The following is a 23,353-nucleotide window of genomic DNA, read 5'->3' as shown; positions in this document are numbered from 1 at the left end:
TTTTTTGTCCTCTTTGATTAGTCAGCCCCGCCTACACTACCCGAGCTGGAGAGCGTCATTACTTAACCGCTGTCAATCCGGACTCCGCAAACGACAGCTGTTCAGTCAAAAAGAGAGGAAAAATTTGGCTGTGGCTAAAGGCACTTCGGATGGCCAGGGGAATTCTTTATAAACTATGAACTTTCTGCGTGGCAAGCCGAGTTCTACAGTCGAAGTTGAGTGCGCGCGCCGCGTCTCTGCTGACGTGTTACAACGGCTGAACGCAACCGTGGCAGTAAATTACCCATACGCGAACTTTCGCGAGGCGACAAAGCTGTGGGTTGGGTGCTTGCCTAGTCTTTTCTAAGCTACCCTAACTACGTCACTGTTTACCCAGGAGCGGATGGTTCACACCTCTGGCTTTTCGGCACCTCCCCCTAGAACTGCGGTGAAGCACGTATTCGGCTGGGCAGGCTCGCTGGCCTGTTCATTACCACTGCACTAGCGTAAGCTTCAAATAGATTCGACATGCGTTATCCCATGACTGTGGCATAGAATCTAGAAATTTAGGCGATGAAATCCTATCTGCTCTGTTTAGCGGCAAAGAAGAGCTAGCATAACATTTATTTCTTACGGATTGTTCTCCACGGTGAGATGCGTGACGTATCGGGTATAACAAGCGCTTGATCCGCACTGCCTAAACTCTAAACCTGAATGCGTCTATATGGGAGTGAGAAGGGAGTGTGCTGTCCCCTTTTATAAAAGGTAGTCCACTAGAGGACAACTTACTCCCTTTTCAGCCCTTTCTTTTTAGAGTGTATGCACGGGCTTCAGCGGTCGGTGCAGAAGAGCAGGTGGCGCAAATGCTCTGTACTGATAGCGGGCTGCTTAAATTACGAGTATATCGAAGTGAGAGATTACAAGACTTCGGGACTGCTCGCTACGCGCAACTGGGCGAAAAGACGCCAGCCTGTGTTATATGTGGGAGTGTGGAGATGTAACAATGGGAGAACTTCTGTTTGCAGCTCCCTGAAAGTCGCGAAGGCTGAGTTCCAAGTATATGACGTAGCAAGCAGCACGATGGGCCTACGTAGGATGTTACTTTATCAGTGGGTCTACAGAGACGTCCGCCATACCTTTAATCAGAATGGCTTTCGAGCGTCGGACGCATCTTCATTTCGCTTCGAAAGAAAAAATTACTGGGGAAACGAATTTGTTCCGCTGCTAACGGTATTTGAGCTGTCTGAAGTGCATGCGAGTGAATGAATGAATGAATGAGGCCGCCGCGGTGGCTCAGTGGTTATGGTGCTCGGCTGCTGACCCGAAAGACGCGGGTTCGATCCCGGCCGCGGCGGACGAATTTCGATGGAGGCGGAATTCTAGAGGTCCGTATACTGTGCGATGTCAGTGCACGTTAAAGAACCGCCAGGTTGTCGAAATTTCCGGAGAACTTCACTACGGCGTCTCTCATAGTCTGAGTCGCTTTGGGATGTTAAACCCCACAAACCAACCAACCTAAACCAACCGAATGAATGAATGAATGAAAAACTTTTATTCCTCCATAAAGGTCTTGACGAGCTTGGTGGGCAGAGCCCTTTAGTCCAGGGCCCATCGCCGCAGCAACCGCAGTGAAAAACATCACCGCGTTTTATATAGCGCCATCTATGCCTATAGCGCCATCTTTACTAGGGGACACTTTCTTTAGAGCTCATACACTAATAGTAGGGTTTAGAGTCGCACGTACTCTTCCAATTCCTGATCGCTTAGTGCCAGTCCACGTTATAATGCCGCGATCTACAAATTGTTGTTCGGCAACTGACGATTTCTTACTTGTTGCGCGTACCCTTTGTGGGCGCATGTACATTGCACTACATGCACTTGCTGCTCCTGTTTATTCTGCGTTTTTAGCCGCCGCGGTGGCTCAGTGGCTATGGTGCTCGGCTGCTGTCCCGAAAGACGCGGGTTCGATCCCGGCCGCGGCGGTTGAATTTCTTTGGAGGAGAAATTCGAGGCCCGTGTACTGTGCGATGTCAGTGCACGTTAAAGAACCCCAGGTGGTCGAAATTTCCGGAGCCCTCCACTACGGCGTCTCTCATAGCCTTAGCCGCTTTGGGACGTTAAACCCCATAAACCTATTCTGCGTTTTTATTTACGAGGCATTTACACATTGAACCGCGCTCTTTTCAGTATACATATTGACCTAATCATTTACTACGGACCGTCCGCTTCCGCAAGAGAGAGCGAATTGTTTCATTCAAGAGCACAAGTGAAGCGTTAAGAAAAGCTTGCGCCAATAGTGTTCGAGTCATTGCTTTTGTTGATTATGGTGTCGTGTTTAAAAGGTCAGTCTTTTCGCGGTGTTTCAGGTTCAAAGTGAGCAGTCTCCTTCGTCACCACATTTCTGTGTGAGGGGAGAGGTGGTCGCCGAATAGTTTTGGAGACGTACGCACATGGAACAAATTTTCGCTGCAGTTAGGCAGTGAATAGATTCGCATAAAATGCTATCGACAATCTTGTTAGGTAACGGGAAATTTGTGCACATTTTTAGAGATTTTGTGTTCACCAACTTCTGCGCTGTGGCAGGTTGCACAACTGCGATTCCGATTCTTAACTAACGTCGCTTTACTCTGGACAGCACAGGTGAGCGTACGTATAGAACTAAAAATGCAGACAAGGTTTCGTGGATCATCCTCCTTTTAATTTACAATGCACCGCTCACAAGGAAACAGCCATGACGAAGACTATACAAATTCGTGCCACATTTATAGCACATGTGCAACAGACAACGGCGTGTAATATACCCACATGAAAACAATAAGCGGCATCACTGGCAGTAAGAAGTTGCTCATACGCGTGTTAATAATGTGCGCAGCACAGGGATCCACGACAAACACAATGCACATAAACAAAGATCTCGTCTGCCACTACCTGCTCTAATCTGACCTTAAAAGAGACAGTGAACACGTGACGTTGTTGAGCATTCAAGTCGCGTAAAATTCTACATTGTACGCTGGAATAAGTGGCGTATCTTAGTTCTTGTCTGCAGTGTTTGATTTTCATTGGGAAATTTGGGGGAATGATTGCGAATTAATAAAGGATGTGATTGTGATGATATAAAGAGTGAAAAAAGGTGGGCTATTCTACGCCAATACTGCCTATCTTGTACGCAGACATTTTCAACTACCGCTCAAATAAATGACTAATGAGCTTTCCAAATGCGAGTTAAGCGGCGATCTGCGGCGTATTAGCGGCCCTACACTGTGTGGGCACAGTTCAAGATTTTCATGAGATATACGGCCCACTGCTAGTAATATTATACTTGTATTCTGTTATTTTCAGCCAGCACTCATTTCTTTTAGAAACTGCAATTTCTCCACGACTTTCGCCCATTGCCCACATTGCTGTTTAACATGGTACACAGCCGGGGCGATCTAATGAATGCATGTTCGGCATTAATTAAGTCGAAGTTTTCTAATGCCGGTCTGCAACGTTTCCTGTTGCAGATTTGCGTCATAGAAACCAGTCAGCGATGCTCTGCGTAATAAGAGGACATATGACAAAGATAATGTCAGTGAGTCGGCCAGAACGAAAAGGAGGTATAGGACATGGGGGGGTGGGGGGGCTGCATTATAATCAGTTCAACTGGACCATTCAGCTGGTGCTACCATCTCCTCAAATGGGCTAACTGCTTTGGAGAACTCAACGATGGCTGTCAGTGCTGTTAACACCTAATTACCGCCCTTCAACTCAACTGCAGTTGAAAATGCTGGCATAACAAGATGTAACAGTCGGCTCCTGTATACTTATAACCAAGTGCGTAATCAGAATCTAACTAGCCTGAAAATTAGGGCTCCGATATGCGGTACATCTGAAATACTTAAATGGCACAGTTTCTTCTTCACTCAACCACCCCCATCTGAAGCCTGTCACATTTTAGCCTCCCCATTACCCCCGGTCAAAAAAAAAAAAAATAGCAGCGAATAAATCTTGGCTAAGTCACAGGCTTTCACTGACTCGTCGTGACTTCTAACTTCACCCGTTGGGAAATATTCAGGCAGGTAGGGAGTAAGTCTTATGCTTTGTGTTCCTTTGCCTTTACTCGCGCGAATCTGTGGCTCAAGCCTTGTGGTAAAGAAATGACAATAAGTTCAACAGTGGGGTTTCTCCTACGAGCACAGCCCCTCAATGTTGCACTGAATATAAAAACACAAGAAAAGCGACAAAAAAATGTCTTAGTGTCGTTACAAAGGCTCTTGTAGCCGAGTGTCAAGATGATACTTGTGTTGTGTGCAGTGTCGTATGTACAGAGAAAATGAAATGAAAAAGGAACTTTGCGTTTTGTTACACCTGCGGCAAGCACTGTTCATTCCCAGCCCTCACTGCGTCACTGACAACAGTGAAGGCGGCTCCCAATGGTTCTATTGCAACAATGAAGGCAGGGTAGCATGCCCATTGAACTCTGAAACCTCGGCGAATGCCAGTGTGTCGCAAAGGACGAACTTATTCTGAAGAACGTGACGCCGTTGAGACCATAATACTCGGCGAAGCTATGTACAAGCCCAACCACGTTCTAGCCCCAAGCGCAACGTTGACCTGATTCTTTACGCGCTGTCCTACCCGCCGCTTTGTGATTGAGCACACGGCTTTCGCTTTCACCGCGTTAAGGTAGTACGTAGCATTTGTGACGTGCGAGAAAAGCATATACACAGGAGTGGTGGTCTTCGTCATAGGTGTTCGCTGTCGCAGGCCCGGAAGGCTGTGTTGTGAGCGATGCGCTGTGCCGCGGTGGCCTCGAGGGAGCTCCGCATCAGCGGGTACTGGAGCAGCACCTCGTTGAAGTTCTCCACAGAAAGCGAGAAGAGGTCGCAGTAGGTGTCAGCGATTACGCTCGCGTTTCTCGTTGTCTTTGTGAGCAGACAGATCTCTGAAGAGGGTAAGGGAAGGGGAGCGAGAGAGAACAGGAACTTTTTTTGTGAGAGGGCGAGGCTATACACTACACACCGCATAATTTCTTATAGCAGGGCAAATCCTCGATATTGAAACGACTGCTTGCAGAAAATTGTTCTGTTCTCAGACTGAGAAATTTTGTGATTGAGGTGCGCTCGACACCCCTTTCTGGCGCTGATGTAAACCAATGTTGGAGTCTCTAGCATTTCCGGGCTGCTGTGAGTTTAAACACGATTATTCGCGGAAGCGGTGTTAGGAGGGGACACAAGCAGTGAGATGAGTTATAAATAATAAATCTTATGTTGTTTCTGTCCAACATACCACGCGATTATCACACCTTGAATTCTTATTCACAACCCCAAATGTGTATCAGTTCATCGATAGATATGCACTGGCGTTCATGCAATGTGCTGCCTTTTCCTTTCATGAATAAACTGGTTGAAGTTAACTGAAATACATCTGTACAAGAGTACAGTTGAGCATAAATTATGTAAATCGCTATGATATGCGCTTGAATGGACACCAGCTGCACGGCAAAGCACGTAATAAAGTAATGTCCCCTGCATGATCACATAAATCATGTATGTTAACTTCTTTCCTTGCACACCGTCCTTCATCTTTTAAAGAGCTTACTCAGCGCTGCACTGCCCTGCGTACTGCACGTCCCTGTCCAGAGTCACACACTGGGGCTTGCGTATAGTGGGAACACTCTGCGGAATTACGCAGGGTGTATGAGCGTGTTTTCGTCAGGTTCAGACCCTCACCTCCAAAGTAGCTCCCCTCGGACAGCGTGCCGAGAAATTGCGTGCCATCCAGCAACAGCTTAACCGTGCCCGACTGTATAAAGTACATCTTGCGGCCTACAGATCCCTGCTGGATGATGACGTCACCGGGTTGAAAGAACTCGTAACGAAGCCTAGTCACCAGGTCGCTGACGAAGCCAGGGTCGACGTTGGACAAGAAAGGCACAGCGCGCAGCGTGGCCCGGCAGTTGTGCTTCATCACGTCCTGCGCCGCATAGAATGTCATCCCGTTAGGCTAGGGCAAATTTATTCACAAAAAAAAATAAGAATAATAAAGAAAAATGCTGCCTAGTGCATGGTGCAAACTGCAACTTGTGTTCACTCGCTCGCGAATCAAGTCAAAGCCACCTAGACTTACTCAAGGCCTCTCCGCTTGCTCCGTGACGTCACGCTAGTTGTCCGTCCTCCGCTCGCGACTGCGGGGGTTCGCCGGCAGTTTTAAGCGCACTTTTTTACTATCCGCGGTACAATGGCTTTAGAAGTGAGTCAACAAATATGACTTAGCGACTAAACAACAGCTTTTTAACCGCGAGCATGATTTCGCTAAATATCTTCCGTGTTAATTTATAATTTATGCTATGTTTCGTAGCCCTTGCAATATACTTCGCATTGCAGCTAAATGCTTCGTTTTTATAGCTGCATGATAATACTTGTGGCAGAGCATTGGACTGCTATAGTTCCTGCTCTTCAGTTAATCGCATTTAGTTCATATTAACTTCAAAATATTTTGTTCCTAGACAGAAAAGCAGTAGAATGAAGCAGAATGCATGAGATGCAGTACCTGCTGCATCTCATGCATTTTGTTGCTTTTTAAAGAAATGTACGTTTTTTTGTCATTTTCGAAAGCGGATGGCGTGTTAGACATCAAAATAAACAAAATGAACGAAGTCATGGAAAACAGTAACATGAATACTTTATGGACATTTTATTGGTCACAGTGCTCTGCAATAAAATATTTCAATTCTTTAATTTTTTTAGTTTCCTGGCAGCCGCCTTCTTCTGACTGCTGTCCTGAATGGCGTCATTCTTTAGTTTACAAAAATTACTCAGCACTGTGTTGGCTGCGGCTTTTACCATGAGCTGCAGAAGTGAATTCCCTGTATGTCCGTTTTCGCACTCGCTGACCGGAAAGTCTTCTTGAACCAGGGAAGACACTAAGGAAGCTACAATGGAGTGTTGATTGCGGCTCAACAAAAATCTCTCTTCATTTTCCCCTGTTGAAAGCTTTTCAACGACGAGCTTGCAGACAAGAACCATGTTAACAACACAAGGCTGCGGAAACTTGAGTCCACCTCTGGAAAGGTGGACGATCATGCTCATGTCTTCAGCTTCCAGGATCCTGTCCTCAACAACAACTGCGTTGGCACACGAGGAACAAGACAGTTTCTTAAGGGCAGCATGTGCGCAATAGCCAGCTATGTACGCTATCACGTCCATGTCACACTTTGACCGAGTAATGTCGTCCTCTGTAATAACAACAGAAAAGTTATCTGTGTCCACAATTGCTTGTTCATCCTCTTTGGTGCTTGTTGAAGCCGCTTCAGTTGGCAATGTCAGAAGCTTTTGTAGCCTCAGCTTTTTTTCCGACTCATACAACTGACGCACCGAAATATGGTAGTTCCTGCCAGCCAACCTGCGATAACTACCGAAACGCTCTTCCAAAGCGTCTGTTTGGAATTTCCCAAGCAAAACATACTTGAACTTCAGCTCCTCCAAACAGTATCGGCACACTTCCACAAGAGAATAGCAGGTGAGCCGAAGGGCAGTGTGGGTTTCCCTGGTGAGTGTCCCACTGGACATAGTTACTGACTTCCAGGCGTCAAGCCAGTCTATGATTCCGCTGAGAAAGGTCAGCTGTTGATCATTGACTGATTGTACCCGTTCTTGCAGGCTGTCCTTGACTCTTCGACCCTTGTGAGGAGTTTTCACGTTCACTATTCTCCACCACGCCAGCACAATGTCTATGAATAAGGCGGTTGAGTCAGCAAGCGGGATCTTCAGTAGTGATCCACGAGTTCGGAGAGCATTCGAGACGAAAGAGTTGATAACATTTAGGACCAGTTTCACGTTCTGGCGCTCCATAACTGTTGGATTTACAGCTTTCGCGTTAAGCCCATAAGCAGCTTTCACGAGTGCTGTTTTTTCTGATGAATAAAGCTTCCTAACAGCTTCGAAGGATGCCGCTTTCATTCGGGGGGGCCCGTCAGGCATAACACCAGACAAATCAATTTCTGGGAAATAGAAGCATGTTGCAGGGTTTTTTTGATTAATCCAATTATTTCTTATACATTTCAGTAAGTGTACCGGATCCACAATGTAAAATAGCGGACGTTGGTTGTCTACCGGGTGAGGGTACACAATGCTCAGTTCGGGCTCTTTTGAAAATAGGGACATCATTTTGCGGTTCAGAGAGTTGTTGTCCGTTATGACAGCTATTACTTTTAGCCCCATTTCTTCAATGCCGACTATTATCTTCCTCGTGTACTGGTGCAGGGTTTCAGCATTCATTCTACACACAGGCAGAATATGTATGACATCCTTGTTCGAGGAAAGCAGTGACTGTGTCATGAAGACATGGGCGGTTGTTGCTGGCTCTGACGAATGGGCTGATGCTCCAACTATTGCTCCTGCCTTGAAGTCAAAGAATGGTTTAAGATGTATCTCGTCAATCATTAGTGTTACGGTTTTTTCGTGGGGCTTCAATAACTTCGCTCGTTCCCGTATGTACGAAAGGAAATTTACTTGTTGTTCCTCGCTGGGGTCACCTTGGTATTTGGAACAGACACGGCGTAGAGTTGATGGATGCGGCAAAATTAAGCTAGATGCAGATCTTGCAAAGTGATAAGCATGGGGCGAAATGGAGTGAAGAATGCTGGCAAAAACTAACATTTCTGAACTGTAAACACGCTTATTCGTGAGGAAAAGGCTGATTTGTTCATTCACAAATTTTAACAGCGCAACATCTTCCGTTCCTTCTTCAGTGTCTTGAATAAATTCGGATATCAGGAATCGAAAAAATGTCAAAACATCACGTTTCTGGCCGCCTGATTTTTCGGCACTTTTACGCAGCTGACCTTCAAGATTTTCAAGCAGCGCAGACAAGGCTGTTGCGTTGCAAACTGTGTCTGGAACTGCACTGCCACATGCTAGTGAATGCAGCCTCACCATGCCTATAGTTACAGATATTGTCAGATCTGGAAGGACTCTGACAGCACATTTCACGTATGGAGATGGCTCAGGTTCTACACGAAGAAACATGACGGACTCTTCGTTCGCAGTGACTGTCCAAAACTTGGTGTCGCAGATGTTGGCTAGCTTGCTTTGCAATTCTTCAAACGAAGACACTGAATTTTTGCGTTTTTCTTCCTCGCTTGCCTTTGAAGAATTCTTGATGGCTTCCTGTATGGCGTCATTTTCCCGACGTGCCCTCTTTCTTGCTGGGGACTCGCGACGTGAAGGTGTAGAAGAAAGATATGATGGGCAATTGGGGAACACCGAAGGCACTGCGCCCTTTTGAAGTTGAACACGATCGCGCTTGAGCTCTATGGTTCTTCCTGTTTGTTTATCATGATGTGAGAGCTTGGTGATGAAATCTTGCTCATGGAAATGGAGCTCGCATACCTGCATGAGAAAGCTTAATTATAATTACATCCGGTTCTCTCGAAGCTATTCTTCAACAACTTTTAAAGTTACGGAAGGTTTTTGCTTTGTGTCGGGTTTTATGGTACATAACCTAAGGCTACCAAAGAAGTTAAATTTCAGTTACTTACCTTGGAATGTATGGTTGGCGTAAAATCCTTGCGAGGAACTGCTCTCATCCAAGCTTTTCTGTGAGCTTCATCTTTGGGAAAACCAAACACTCTAACTTTTGGGCCACCGTCATAATTTCCGCGGCACCCCGGCACACAGCAACGGCCCATGTTGCAGCGATTACAAAATGTGCTTTTCTTTAGCACCACATCATGATTTCAACGTGCACAAGCCAGGAGAATACGGTATGACGCTACTGCAGCTCGAAAACCTAGAAGTCGGAAAAGAGAAATGTCAGCACGTTCGCTGCCTAACCTAACCACAGGCCTGCGTTTCTATGAGCCTGTGCTGCGTTCCACGTGCGCTCTCACCGTCGTTCGCGGCCGGACCGGTCGGGCGGGTCGGGCAACTAGTGTGACGTAGGCCCCTGTGGAGAGGAGGAGCGAACAGGCCTTGTCTAGTCTAGGTGGCTTTGATCAAGTACCACTTTGGGAAGTTACTTGCACTAAGAACGAGTCCCGATTTGGCACTGCCGAATCGGAACAATATGTGCAGACAACAACGAAGCGCGAACCGTTTTCACTTTTGAGCAGTTCTCAGAACTCGGTTAGAAGTCACTGATGCTGGCTGTATTGCTGCCACAGTGATGTTAGGTTTCGACATCGCTGCGGCAGCAATACAGCCAGAAGAGTGCACACTGCACCATGATGTACTGAACTGTATACCCTTGATGTAAGTCCAGTTCATGGCTGTCCGGCGCCTTTCCTATCGGCTGTCATGATTGGACCACAATCTCATTGGCGATTGGCTAGAGTTCTGGGCAATCACACAGCGCTTTTACACGCGACAGCAGTCGACAAAAGAGCGGTCGTCGACCATTGCTGTGTTTCCAGTAGCGAGAGGCTGGCCTTAAAGGGACACTGAGGACAGTAAGAAGTTAGCCTATATAGGTATACGGTACGGCGCTCTAATTACAAAGAGACCACTCCTACCGAAAACGGCTTAAGTTAGACACTACTAAAAACGAAAATACAGATGTCGTCATTACAGGCCGATTTCGCAAGTGAAATGTATGCGGCGAGCACGAATTTTTCTGCCCGGATCTCAGAGGCAAGGCTACACCACCGTTCACTTCTATATGATGGTAACCCGTCCTTATCAGTAAGGACGTCACAAGTTTGCATAGACTGTAGGGAAGATTTTCAAATCCAGTTTTCTTGCCAGAAAATGTCTTTTCCTGCCGAGGAAATGTCAACATAGCCAGAAAGAGCCAGCAAATCAATTTTTACTGATAATAATAATTCGACGAAGTTCTCTTCAGTGTCCCTTTGATACCTGAACTGCAAGAACTCACATCCTCTAAACTTAATCCGCTAAGTTGTCAAAGAATAGCGCATCATAAATATTATCACAACACGGCAGATGCACGCTCACCTCTCTTAGCGGTTGCGACAGCTCGGCGAGGATGGCGTCTTCATCGAAGGCCTTTCCTTCGTGCCGGTGCTCGAAGTAGTTGCGCACGCGGAACCGGAGCTCTTTTGGCATGCGCCGGTACTGCATGTACTCCTCCACACGTTCCATCTGTGTGCGACAGGAAAGAAAGGCGTCATAGCTACCCAAGGGACCTTGACGCTTGGTTCCCCGTCGACACGTGACACAGGAATCATGCGACATCTCCTCGATATTAACAGTGACATAACGTGGCAGGTTTTTTTATGAACGAAGTTTCTCTAGATTATGATGCGCAAACCGCAAAAAAATTAACTGGAATGAAATAACTTTATTGTTGGTCTTTGGTCGGCTGGAAGGAGATGCCTTTATGCTATTCGAAATGCCTGTCTTACTGCGTGTCACTTCTCCAGGCTCCTTTCAGGGCAGTGACGCCTGCCATGCAGAGCCCCGAGATTTCAAGCAAAGCCGTGAGTTCCGGTTACGGTGACCTGAGTTAAACGCGAGCATTCAAAGCAAAGGACAAGTCATTGTTTCCCTAAGACTATTAGTGCGCGTCAGTGCTGGTGGCTATTTACATTATATATCAAGTCACCTGATCCCGTTTGCTCCAGATACAATTGCGGCAGTGCATTGTAGTTGCCAGCGTGCAAGAATGCGCGTAATGACCGTGTCGTCAGTGCGCCACCTGCAGGCTGAAACTGCATCTATGAATGCACGTAACAGGTGTGCATGGCCGCACCTTCTCCCGGTGCAGTCTCTTGGTGTAGTCCAGGCTCTGGATGAGAGTGGTGGCGTGCCCGATGAGCAGCGCGTAGCCCGTGGCACCGGTGACCATGCCAAGCGTGACAAGCCACATGTCCACGACGGTGGCCGGCGCATTCTGGCCGTACCCAATCGACAGCATTTGAGACAGCGCGTTGAACATAGACCACGAGTACTGCTCAAACAGAGGCCGGTGCTGCGATAAAAGGAAAAAAATTAATGGAGATTTAATATTTCAGGTGTCCATTTTTCACAAGTTTCCTCGGGCAAAGGTTATCCCAAATAGAGTAAAAATTAGTTGTTTTTTTTTTATTGAGCCAAATCCACCTAACTAAAACTCAGAAAAACGCCAAAGTTTCTTTTCTGCATTAACTGTATTGCTTTTCAAGATATGTTTTATACGTAAGTCACAGGAACGCTACACCGTCATGTACTGAAAAGTTACGCAAATAATTTGGTCAATATCAGCATGTGAACTTTGGCTTTGGCGCTTTTCGATCTGAAACTGTGGATTTCGCACTGTTTTCATCCGGAAGCTTTTTTCCAGCAGTAGTTAAAACTCAGGTTATGAATATAATGCCTATATGACGTACGCTAACTTTACCGCCCGGCGGTGCTGCAATGGATGACCACCACAGTTCTTCAGTGTAGATGCATTCCTCAACACACGCACCTGTATGCCGTCCCTCTGCACCCAGCTGCCCTCGGGAAAACCTTGCATCATGGCCACGAAAAACTGCAGGCAGCCGTTCCAGTGCGCAATCAGCAGCATTAGGCCCAGGATGTTCGCCAGGCTGACGTACACTGTCGGCGAAGCGAACTGCGAGATCCAGTCAAGAGAATACTTAAAAATCGACAAATCGACAAATCAACATACTTACACGTCAACTTTCGCTTGTATTGATCGCACAATAGCGCCACCTTCTTATACTAAAAGTGCACCTCCACGTTCCGCGCGTGTCCCTAGCTCAGAAAATGCCATTTCTACTGCATTCTACTACTACTGTTCCATTCACTACATGTCCTGCCCCTTGAACATCTTCACAAATTTCAGGTCCTGGTTTTTCTTTTCAAAGTCATCAATAAGTACATATGTGTTAATTTTGTCCCTGAAAATATAATTACAAATAATAACATCACGCGTTTTGCTTTGTCGAACAATTTATTGTTGCCAAAAGTACGGACTAATTATGGAAAGCAAACTACATCGTTCTTTGCCATCTCCACTTGGAATAATTTGCTCCCTTCACTGAAAACCCCAATGTCATTGTACAAATTCAAAAAAATGTTAAAACACCACTTGTTTGAATCCTTAGATGTTTAATAACGTTTTTGTGTTTGCAATCACTATGTAACATTCATTTGCTGTACACTTCTTTCTTTTTTGTCGCTTTATTTGCCTTCCTTTTTTTTTTACCTCGAATTGTTGTGCATGCGTCGGTTTATGTATTCTGTTCATGTAGCCATAGGAGGCCCTATTTGCAGTCTCGACTTTTGGGCCTCCTGATGTATATACCCCATAAACCATGTACTGTAAATATGAAATAAACTTGATTTGATTTGAAAAATTTGAATGCTTAGGATGAGTCAGGCCTACACTTACTTTACCGTAAATGACATGCAATGTCCATAAACTCGGGCTTCACTAAAACGTGTACTATTTTTTCATGGAAGAGGCTCATAGCAGTAGCCTTTTCCATTGCTTCGGTAATTCTTAAAGAGGAGTATTATTGCACTTCAGCTCGCACTGAAAGCAAAAGGACAGTTAAGTCTGATGACTTAGCAGGAGATTTGGACTGGAAGGCTCGAGTTTTTGGGCTGTCTAGAGTGAAAGGTCAGTCTCTAACGACAGATAGCCTCACAAGAAGCTCATCAGCTCGACGCATTCAACTGTTAAACGTAGTTTTTTGGTGCGTCTGGAGGCTGCAACAAAGGAAGTGATGTTCCTAAGGCTTCACAACACGATAGCAGTTCGAACGTACCGAGTGCTCCTGGAGGCTGCTCAGGTACCTGCACAGCCTGGACAGCCTGAGCAGCTTGAGCAGCCCGAGCAACTTGGCCAGGTGTATCAGCCGGATGGCGGAAAATGCGCCCGGCCGACGCAGGCTGTCGAACGCGCTGTCCATCAGCACGCAGATGTAGTCGAACGGCACCGTGCTCAGGAAGTCCAGCAGAAACCAGGTACGTGCGTAGTGGCACGCTATGTACTTCGGGTCCAGGTTTACCCGCTCCACCCCTTGCGTCGTGACCACTCCTGCGCCCGCGTGATTCCATCAGCGGCAGTCTTGTTTTCGGTGAGAACAATAAGATCGCATAGAGGAGGATTTGGTGATACCACATGTATTTAATTTTAGAAGCCAGGTTTCTTCAAAACCACTTTGCAGAAACGGACAGCAAGTGGTAGGTTATTGGAAGGCTGCTAATGAAAGAGTAGCATACACTATCGTTGTTTGGTTACAGGCCAGGCAGAAGATCGCCACTGACCGGGCCGCCCACGTCATGGAACTCCATGAACTCATGAACGTTTAGCGCAGTGGGGTCGTGCGGGGCCCAGATCCCATGGTCAATAAAGTTATTTCTCTCTCTCTCTGCAGAAGCAGGGAGAAAGCGCTGAAGTTATTAGAAGGCTGCTTATGGGGGAATAGAATTCTCAGATCTGAAGTTTTTGTCACAAGTTAGCTGAAAACCATGATAATTTTGTGAAGGGATTGTCGGCATATGGCAAGCGCAATAAATTGCAAAGGGAAATTTTCGATGTATTGGTTTTGAGTCACAACTTCTCTACAAATATTTTTGCTGTTCACAGAAGAGGCATGTCCGTTTGTCATGTCCGTTTGTCGAAGCTGTACAACAGAGAATAAGCTTATCTTTCTAGTTTCTTGTTTCGAGCTCATTATCTTATTCTAGAGTCTAAATCAGCAGCACTTTCGTCTACGCAGGCGCCAGCACATCACCGCGTACTTGTTCTCGAGGAGTAACAAGGCCTTGGACATAATTTCTTACAATATTGCCCCAGAAATACTAGCTTGGTCAGTTCAGTTATATTAATTATTGTGGTTTCAAAATTGTAGATGTTTTCATCGTTCTTATGAAGGCAAAATTGATTTTCGTGTCTTTTGTAGAAGTACTGCGTTTCGACCGAGCTTGTTGCGCCGTTAACCTCACCGATGGTAAGTATTGGAAGAGAGACAAGCACAGATCGCTTACTCTTTCTTTCACCAGTAATTAAGCATGTACGATTAAGCCCGACAAAGCGACTCTCTCATCCGAAAGTTGAACACCAGCACACGCACACACAACCGCCCGCAGGGCGGAGATTAATCTCAGCCCGTGACATTGTAAGTGGTCCTTCGGCCTGCCAATTTCGTCACTTTATAAAACCTCAACTGTTGGGAGGAGCAGACTGATGTTCCCATCAGCTCTCAAAAGATGCGATGGGTCGTACATGGCGGCATATCAAAAGTATCGTGATGCAAAATGTTATGCCAGCCTAAAAGGTCAAGACAGGAAAAGTTTTCCTCTTAATTAGCAAAAATGGTTTGCCAGCCTCTACCATTCTGCCTCTTCCTCCATACCCTTAACTTCAAAATAAAGATAGTACGAGCCTGGCACCTTCCGAATTACAAAAGGCGAGAAAACAGCCTCCCGGAGACATTGAAAGCGCCAGTGTCATGAATGCAACCCTGCACCTACCAGTGCGGAAGTTGAAGACGATATCCACAAAGAAAATGGCGTCCGAGGCTAGATGGAATGTCATCCAGTAGATGTCGCCGGGATCGGCGAAGAAGGCTACGTCCACCGGAATGAGCACCAGATTGGCCACCAGCAGCACCGTGAGGCACAGATCCCAGTACATCCTGCACGGGGAAGAACTCATTCCTTATACGAAGATGGTGGTAGTGGTAGTCGTGGTAACAGCTTTTACCATCTTTTAGCTTTTAGCATCCGAGTGCCATGACCAAAGAGCCACCACAAAGGGTTCGGAAGGACGCTGTCAATTCTGATTTGTACCACTGACGGCTGCTCTCGTTACCCTTAAAGCCGCCTACTTCATAGCCCGATCATGTTTTATTCCTAATGAGAGCATTTCGGTACAAAGCGCTATAACCTTTCGCTCATCGTCGACGGCTTTAGGCGAAACATGTCTGCACGCCATAGTCTGTCTGTCTTGTGTCTAACCAGATCGCTTGACGGCGAAGTCTATCTCAGTCACGTCACATTATCTGCTTAGAGCATTTGGTCTCTATCCTACCAGCATTAGCTCCGTTCGTCCTTTTCTTCCGTGTTTGCGCCATGATCTGTAAACGAGGTCAAGTGCCTTTCAAAGGAACTTGCGCTACCAGGTTCGGACACGTCTACTCTATCCAATACGATTGCAAACAGTTTTTGCGTGACATATAAATTGCACATGCAGCTGTAACAGCGATAAGTTTTCAGGCAAACTCGGGCTCACTATTCGTCTGCAGTTACCTGAAAACGCTGCACGGGTGAATCACCCAGTGCCCCGATGACTCCTGTCGGCTGCGCTCTCGGTTGAGCTCCTGGGTGCTGCCGAAGAAGCTGGCGTTGCGGCGCCTTCGTGACGGCAGGCACACAGAGCTGGGGTCGCAGCAGTCGGACGACCATCCGTTGCCCCGCTCGGTCTCGCCCGTATCCTTCGGCTCGTCGGAGTGAAAATCCGGCTCCTGGCCCGCAGCAACGCCGCCGTTGTACTGGCTTGAAGGCAGCTTGCCATTTGCTACCGTGTGAACTGGCTCGACTGCGTAGAAAAGTAACAGATTAGTGAGCAGAACGTACACAAATTAATTAATTATTTTAATCATTGTTACGCACGTCAAAGGTTATGAGCGTTCTAATATTCCAATACGGAGACCGTTAACAAATTCCTGTGTAACTGATGCATGTGCGTTGTGTACTCGCTTCCTGCATTTGGCGTAATGTTCCCTAGCTTCGAACATCTCTAATCACTTCAAAGTGCACTTGCGCATATATACTTGCAGTAGCCCTTGCAGCATGAATATGAAGAAGTTGGCTGTCTAGCCTCCAGGGAAACAACTACTGAGCTTTTAACTACTCGCAGTAGCCAGTACAGCTACGGATTTTTCAAGTAAACACACAGACTGGTACATATAAGCAAATGATCTAAGTCACAACAGTTACAACTACGACTCGTCGGGATGCGTATCTTAACAGCAAGGGAGGTAACGTTTGGCTTGTATCGCTCATGTCGAGTGGCTCTCAACATTTGTATAGTTGGCGATCAAGCGATTTCATTGGCTCCAAAGGACAACAAGTTTTCGACAAACTCCGTAGCAAGAGCGTTTTATCCGTTAGTATCGTCGTCCCTGAGGGCGACGAATATCGCTAGCTTGAAATATAAAACTGGAAACATTTGTTTTTTGTTTTTACAGTGTTAGCTGTCATTAGCTCTTTTCTCGCTTTCGCGTCGTTGGTGTCGGCGTACGCAGACCTACCACACGGCACCTACCGGTAAAAATTCCCTCCCATCTACGAGCCCAGCACTTCCCACCGAGCACATCTCATTTACGAGGCACAGCCATCAGTGAGAACATTGATAAAGCATTTTCCTGAGTGCATTATTCCTTGTAGAAGACAGTGAAAAGTTGTGCTGCAGATGCCCACTCATCTACTTCGATTTGGTTCCAGGTGAATCGGTACTACTGGAAGTCTGCGCAGTCGCATCCGAGTCGCAGGGTTCCCGGCCGCGGCGGTCGAATTTCGATGGAGGCGAAATTCTAGATGCCCGTGTTCTGTACGATGTCAGTCCACGTTAAAAAACCCCAGGTGGCCGAAATTTCCGGAGCCCTTCACTACGGCGTCTCTCATAGCCTGAGTCGCTTTGGGACGTTAAACGGCCATACACCAAACAAAGCTAAACCGAGTCGCAGGAACTTCGCTACATCAACTGCAGGAAGAGCCCGTCGTTAAGCGGTTCTTCCTTAACACTTCGCACCCTGGAAAAAAATATCCCTTACCGTCCTCTTTCTGTGAAAACGAAGATCTCCAATCCCGCATGCACGTAAACGCCCAACCGTTTCCATTTCCATCAAGCTTCCGCTCGTCCACCACGTGATAAAGCATTGCGTTCCTTGTACTCGCGAGTGCTTCCCGTACAGTGTGAGGAAGACGCGGCTCTTTCCGTTATTCGCTCACGTTCTAGAGCGAGCGCAGCTGCGGAGGCTGTCATTTAAAGGAAAAGTCCCACCCTTCGCAGATGGGGATGAGTCCGGCAGTAGCCGAGCAGCGGCAATGAATTCCTATGTCACTCTGGAATCCCCGCATTCCTAAACCGCCGCTCACCGCTCTGTCAAATTCCCGGTCTCCGTCCGGCTAGCCGGTTCATCGAGAGGAAGTGCAGCTGGCATTTATTGCCGTGCTGTACATGTACGTGGACTGATGAGCTTGAATCCCGACGCTGCGTTAAGAGTGGTTAAACGCGCTGGACTACACACAAGTATGCGGTCCTATTCCCCTCGGTCTTTTCTTTTTCATAAAATTTTTGAGCCAATCAGTTATAGAAACGCATGCCGTCTGGGCAATGTCAGCACGGTACAGCCATTAAGCCTGCATGTGACTCAGCAGCCTCAGTGTCTGCCGGTGACCGCAGGGATATGTAAGCCGCGTGAATGTTCTCTACATGCCGATCTGCGATGCTGATTTCGTGAGGAAGGCAGAGAATGATCAAACAGATCACTGCTTCTTTTTCTGTGCGCACGTGGTATTTGCGTGCACAAGAAAGCATTGACGCATCACACTGCAGTTGAATCAGAACGCGCCTTCTTTAGAAACCAGTGTCGATGTCATTCTCGACAGAGCGTGTGTGTAAAGCATGATTTAGGTCCTTTGCATTAACGACACCAATCATGGCCTGGTCGACGAAGCCATTGTGCCGTCGTCGTACCATCGTCTCATCTTCTTTTTCCTCGCAGAACATCTTTCTAAGCTCCATTCCATGCATCCATAATGTGACAACTTACGTGTACGCTGACGACATCGCATTTTTTGCTTCTGCAAAAAGATATTCACTCTCTGTATCAGGTCTTGCAGGATTACCTGAATATTCTTGACAACTGGTTATGAAGTATTCATCTGTCCCTCAATGTGAACAAATGCGCCTTGTTGGTCTTCCCGGTTTCTCATGCTGTAAATATATGCATTGCTTATAGAAATCATATAATACCTCAGGTTCAAACAGTGAAGTATCTTGGAGTGATATATGACTCTACTCTTTCCTGGCGGGCTCACATTGAGCAAGTTTCTGTAAAAGGAGTTCGGGCCATTGGCATCCTGCGTCGGCTTTGCAGCGCTAGGTCAGGGATGAGAAGGCACATACTTCTGCTGATCTATAAAATGTATGTCCGCCCAATTTTGAAGTTCGGATGTGTTTTATTCTCAGGAGCTCCTGCCTATAAACTTCGCCCGCTTGTGCTCTTGGAGCGTGAGGCGTTGCGCCTCTGTTTGGGACTTCCAAAGTATGTAGCTAATGTTGTCCTGCACCTTGAGGCGCGAATTCCATCTTTATTAGCCAGATTTCGCCTTTAAACAGTCCAAACCTTTTTAAATTTGTGCGACTCTCCTCTCCACACATCCAATGTAATATTTCTTAGTCAACCCGCAGTCTTTTTAAATGCCACCTGGTCTCGTTTGCATACTCCGCAGATATGTTTCGTGCAGTCTCTCCTCGATCCCTTAAACATTAAGCTCACAGATATCCATCCACTGTATAACATCTCACCTTCAGTCGAGACTGCATTTGATAACATTTTCCCATCGAATGCCAAGCTCCAGCCCTTTCCTCTCCTTCACGGTTTGTTACAGGACCACCTAAGGTCTTTTCCTTTTCATATTCTCATTGCTACCGATGCCTCGCAGGATCGTGAAAAGGCAGGTGTGGGCATTTTTTCACCTGCATTGAGATGGTCCGTTTCTCTCCGTCTCCCTGACTTCAGTCCAATTTATCTGGCCGAATTATTAGCTGTAATTCTAGCCTTACGTAAATTAGATCCTGCCGTTTACCAAGTCATGGTTATGACGGACTCTCTATCTATTTGCTTTTCATTATCATCAACCTCTGAGTCTCGGGCATTACGCCTCTTTAAGCAGCTGATCCCGCTCCATCTAAATTCGGTGAGGTTGCTTTGGGTACCGGGTCACGTGGGCAATCAGTTAAATGAGGTTGCTGATTCATTAGCAAGGGCCTCTCTCGGTGGCCCAATAATTGCTGTCCTGCCAACCTGCGCATATACAGCTGCGGTGAGGTTTAGCAGTTACACAATATTTCAGGAATTTTCAGCCTCGGCGCTTACTTCATCTCCCGAATATCAGCACCTTCTGCACCCTTGGAGTAGCAAAGACTGGAGCTCGCGCAGACTGGAGGTCTCTTTCACGCGTTTGTGATGCCGAGTTCCTCTGCTAAATTTCTACCTTCACAGATCTGGTCTGGCAGTTTCTCCACTGTGCCCATTTTGTGCCGAGCATGAGACAGTGGATCACTACCTGCTGTTCTGCCGCCGATTCTCTTCTTTGAGGAGGCGCCTATTAGAAATTCCGTTTCACCAGTTGGGTCTGCCTGTGTCCACTGAGGTTGTTCTTTCCTTTGGCGCTACTTCGCTTGGACGAAGCAACAGGAGTGCGCGCTGTGCAGTTCAAAACTTTCTTCTAGAAACACAGCGACTCCCATGCTAATATTAATTTTATTTATTTATTTTTCTATTTGTTTTCATTTTTCTGATTATCAAACAGTTCATTTATTATTCTTTTTTCTGTCTCTCTTTCCGTCAATACAAAATTGAACCATTCCATTTGTTGCATTCAAATTTGCACATAAACCGTCGTCCCATCTTCGATCTCCCAGCTAACAGGACCCCTTTCGTTGCGTCGTCCAATCTGTCAGCCTATACCCTATTAATACTCCTTTTCCTCTAAAACTGCTAATCATTCCAACAGTTCACCGCCTGTGTCTTGGCCACTCCCCCGTAGTGGGTATGTGCCATTCTACTTGAGGCCAACCAACTAACCAATCTGATTTCACCGCTCTGATGAAGATACTTGTTCTGGGGACTGCACTCCAGCTGTCCACCCACGTGGCGTCCACACTGCTACAGCTCACCTGATTAACAATTCAGTTCCAAGCTCAACTATGGTTAACAGTAAAGGCACCTTGCGGCCCCGCGTAGCGTACTGAGCTTACGTGCAGACTTTCGACAACACCAACTAGCGCCACCTGTGCGCTGCCAGTAGCGAACGTCGAGCAGCTCAACAGGAATATTTCCATTTATGATTGAGAAGAAACTGGAGAATGCGCGGTGAAATGATGAGGGAAGATATTGGTACTGACGTCCTACTATCAGGCTGCACAATCTGACTCATAAAATGCTTCCTGCGCCCATACCTACTAATTCTGACAGCCATAGGGCCATAGGAATTTTATAGTAGAGTGTACCTAGGATTCAAAACACCACCGACGATTTCTGATGTTCAGTGTCATGCAGCACATGGCAGAAACCGCGCATAATATAAGCTTAGTTTAGTTTAGTTTATGGGGTTTAACGTCCCAAAGCGACTAAGGCTATGAGAGACGCCGTAGTGGAGGGCTTCGGAAATTTCGACTACCTGGGGTTCTTTAACGTGCACTGACATCGCACAGTACACGGGCCTGTAGAATTTCTCCTCCAAAGAAATTCAACCACCGCGGCCGGGATCGAACCCGCGTCTTCCGGGTCAGCAGCCGAGCACCATAACCACTAAGCCATCGCGGCGGCTCATACTAGAAGCGTACGGTTGAGCAGGTATTCTGGGCTTGTTCGTCTTTCTAGAGTGAAAAATGCACGAAAGTTTGGTTTGGTTTATTGGGGTTACGTCCCAAAGCAACTTAGGCTATGAGAGACGCTGTAGTGAAGGGCTCCGGAAATTTCGACCACCTGGGGTTCTTTAACGTGCACTGACATCGCACAGCACACTGGCCTCTAGAATTTCGCCTTCATCGAAATTCGGCCGCCGCGACCGGGATCGAACCCGCGTCTTTCGGGTCAGCAGCCGAGCGCAATAACGACTGAGCCACCGCGGCGGGACATGCACGAAAATGCATGTTCAGCAATGAAGAAACGGTTTCTCGTGTTCCATTTGAAGCAGTATTTCTGCTGCTAAGTAATGTGTGCCATCCTTAGGTGGGTTCAGCGGCCGAGGGAGAAATCTTAGACGGTAAAAGACTGGAGCGAGAATAAAATTACTAAAGAAGCGCGAAAATAATTGCATGCTTATTGGCTGTGAACGAAATGTAAGGAGTCAAACGAGGAACAGTCGTTTTTTCAAGACCAAGAAAGCGTGTTAAAGAAAATGAAAAAAAAGAAACAACACGCCACACTAGGAAAGAGTGACGCCTTCAAAACCAACAGTAAAATAATCAAAAAAGATTGCCGCATTCGTAATCCTTTCTCCGCAGTGAGGAAGTTGCAGTGCGGCGACTTCTGACGTCATCTCTGCCCCTAATAATTGATATGCCAGCTCCCAGTCTCGAATGGTTACAATGATAATAGATAAAAATAGGCAGTGGTTTAGCTCTGGTTAAACCTGGAGGATTGCGAAAGCAACGAGGAGAGAGAGAGAGAGGCGATGGAGAGCGCGCGGCAGCGGCGGCGGCCCCGGCACGCTAGCTATGCGCCGCTACTGCGCATGCGCAACTGGCGAGCGCGGCGGCGGCATCTCTGAGTCACCCGCGCAGCGACGGCGGCGGCGCGCCAGCTGTGCGCCGTGTGGCGTCACTGCTCCACGCGCATGCGCAGTATGGCCTTTCGTCAGCTCCGCGAAATGGCTCGGCGACTCGCGTAGTGTTGCTTTCGCAACAAAACGTTCTAAGCATTGCCGACTAGACTGCAAAAGTTGTTTTTTTTTTTTCGCGCATGGTACCACGGATTACATTTTTCCTCGTGCATAACATGGCCAGCAAGAGAGGGCGTAAGTTTTCATGAAGGACATTCAAACCGAAACATACGCCATACGCCGCTAATGGATTCGAGGAAATCTTTTTGTACAGCTCTCTCCTAAGAGACAGCAAACGTACTTCAAGTTGCTCTCTCCGCCGTAAATGGCGCCGCTGTCCATAGGTCAGAACCGTAAATTGTCGCATGTATCTGCTAGCTGGGCACTATGATTGAATATGATCGCCATACACTGGTATGTACAGGGCTCACACAATGGAAAATATTACCGGAACTACAAGCGCTATTCTCAGTCTTCATTCCTTCCTGAGACACATAAAAGGGTGCAATGTCTCGTTTTGTGGTAAACGGGTAATGTGCTCTACTTAACTTGAAATTTTGATATTGTGATGTTTTACATCAGTGCCAATACTCAGTGTTTCTAAGGCATTCCTTAACTGTCTCTTGAATTTGTTTTCAGTAATAGCGTTTGCTGTTTTGATAACAGTCTTTTCATTTTTTAGTATAACAGTGTCAGGTTCTCTTCATTGTCCAGTACATACGTTTATTTATTTGTAATAACTGTAGGGACCCCAAACAATTTTGTTAAGTCCCGCAAGTTCTCTATTTTTGTGACATGTTAACATTTGCTTCTGAAAAAAAAAACGATAAACAGGGGAACCGGGGAGTAGACTTTTTTAGTAGACTTTTTTCTATAGACGG

The 23,353-nt window shown here is 46.7% G+C and overlaps 2 protein-coding genes across 3 annotated transcripts in view; both read right to left on the bottom strand.

Annotated features, from left to right (window-relative positions):
* Positions 1-2,655: 2,655 nt before the first annotated feature.
* LOC149342583 (potassium/sodium hyperpolarization-activated cyclic nucleotide-gated channel 2-like) overlaps positions 2,656-23,353 on the bottom strand; it is a 39,104-nt gene continuing 18,406 nt past the window's right edge. Inside the window, exons 1-9 of one of the 2 annotated variants that reach the window (XM_089542193.1) lie at positions 17,690-17,859; positions 16,164-16,452; positions 15,387-15,550; positions 13,676-13,947; positions 12,367-12,513; positions 11,671-11,889; positions 10,914-11,060; positions 5,691-5,934; positions 2,656-4,903 (exon numbers count right to left, since the gene is read on the bottom strand). In XM_089542193.1, the coding sequence (XP_089398319.1) occupies positions 4,704-4,903; positions 5,691-5,934; positions 10,914-11,060; positions 11,671-11,889; positions 12,367-12,513; positions 13,676-13,947; positions 15,387-15,550; positions 16,164-16,452; positions 17,690-17,795 (1,788 nt within the window). In that variant the 5' untranslated portion in view covers positions 17,796-17,859 and the 3' untranslated portion in view covers positions 2,656-4,703. Of the gene's footprint in view, positions 4,904-5,690; positions 5,935-10,913; positions 11,061-11,670; positions 11,890-12,366; positions 12,514-13,675; positions 13,948-15,386; positions 15,551-16,163; positions 16,453-17,689; positions 17,860-23,353 lie in introns of those variants that run through there. The other variant, XM_089542192.1, reaches the window with a different exon arrangement.
* Positions 6,687-9,696, bottom strand: LOC149342584 (uncharacterized). Its single transcript, XM_089542191.1, has 2 exons — positions 9,500-9,696; positions 6,687-9,350 (listed from the first exon to the last, which is right to left on the bottom strand). Exons 1-2 carry the CDS (start codon positions 9,647-9,649, stop codon positions 6,687-6,689), a joined length of 2,814 nt encoding a protein of 937 aa, XP_089398317.1. The 5' UTR covers positions 9,650-9,696.

Source organism: Amblyomma mixtum, chromosome 5 (genome assembly GCF_055824585.1).
Source record: "Amblyomma mixtum isolate Tamu chromosome 5, ASM5582458v1, whole genome shotgun sequence".
Taxonomy (NCBI): Eukaryota; Metazoa; Arthropoda; class Arachnida; order Ixodida; family Ixodidae; genus Amblyomma; species Amblyomma mixtum.
Note: the sequence above shows the minus strand (reverse complement) of the source record. Positions and strands in the feature narration are given on the sequence as shown.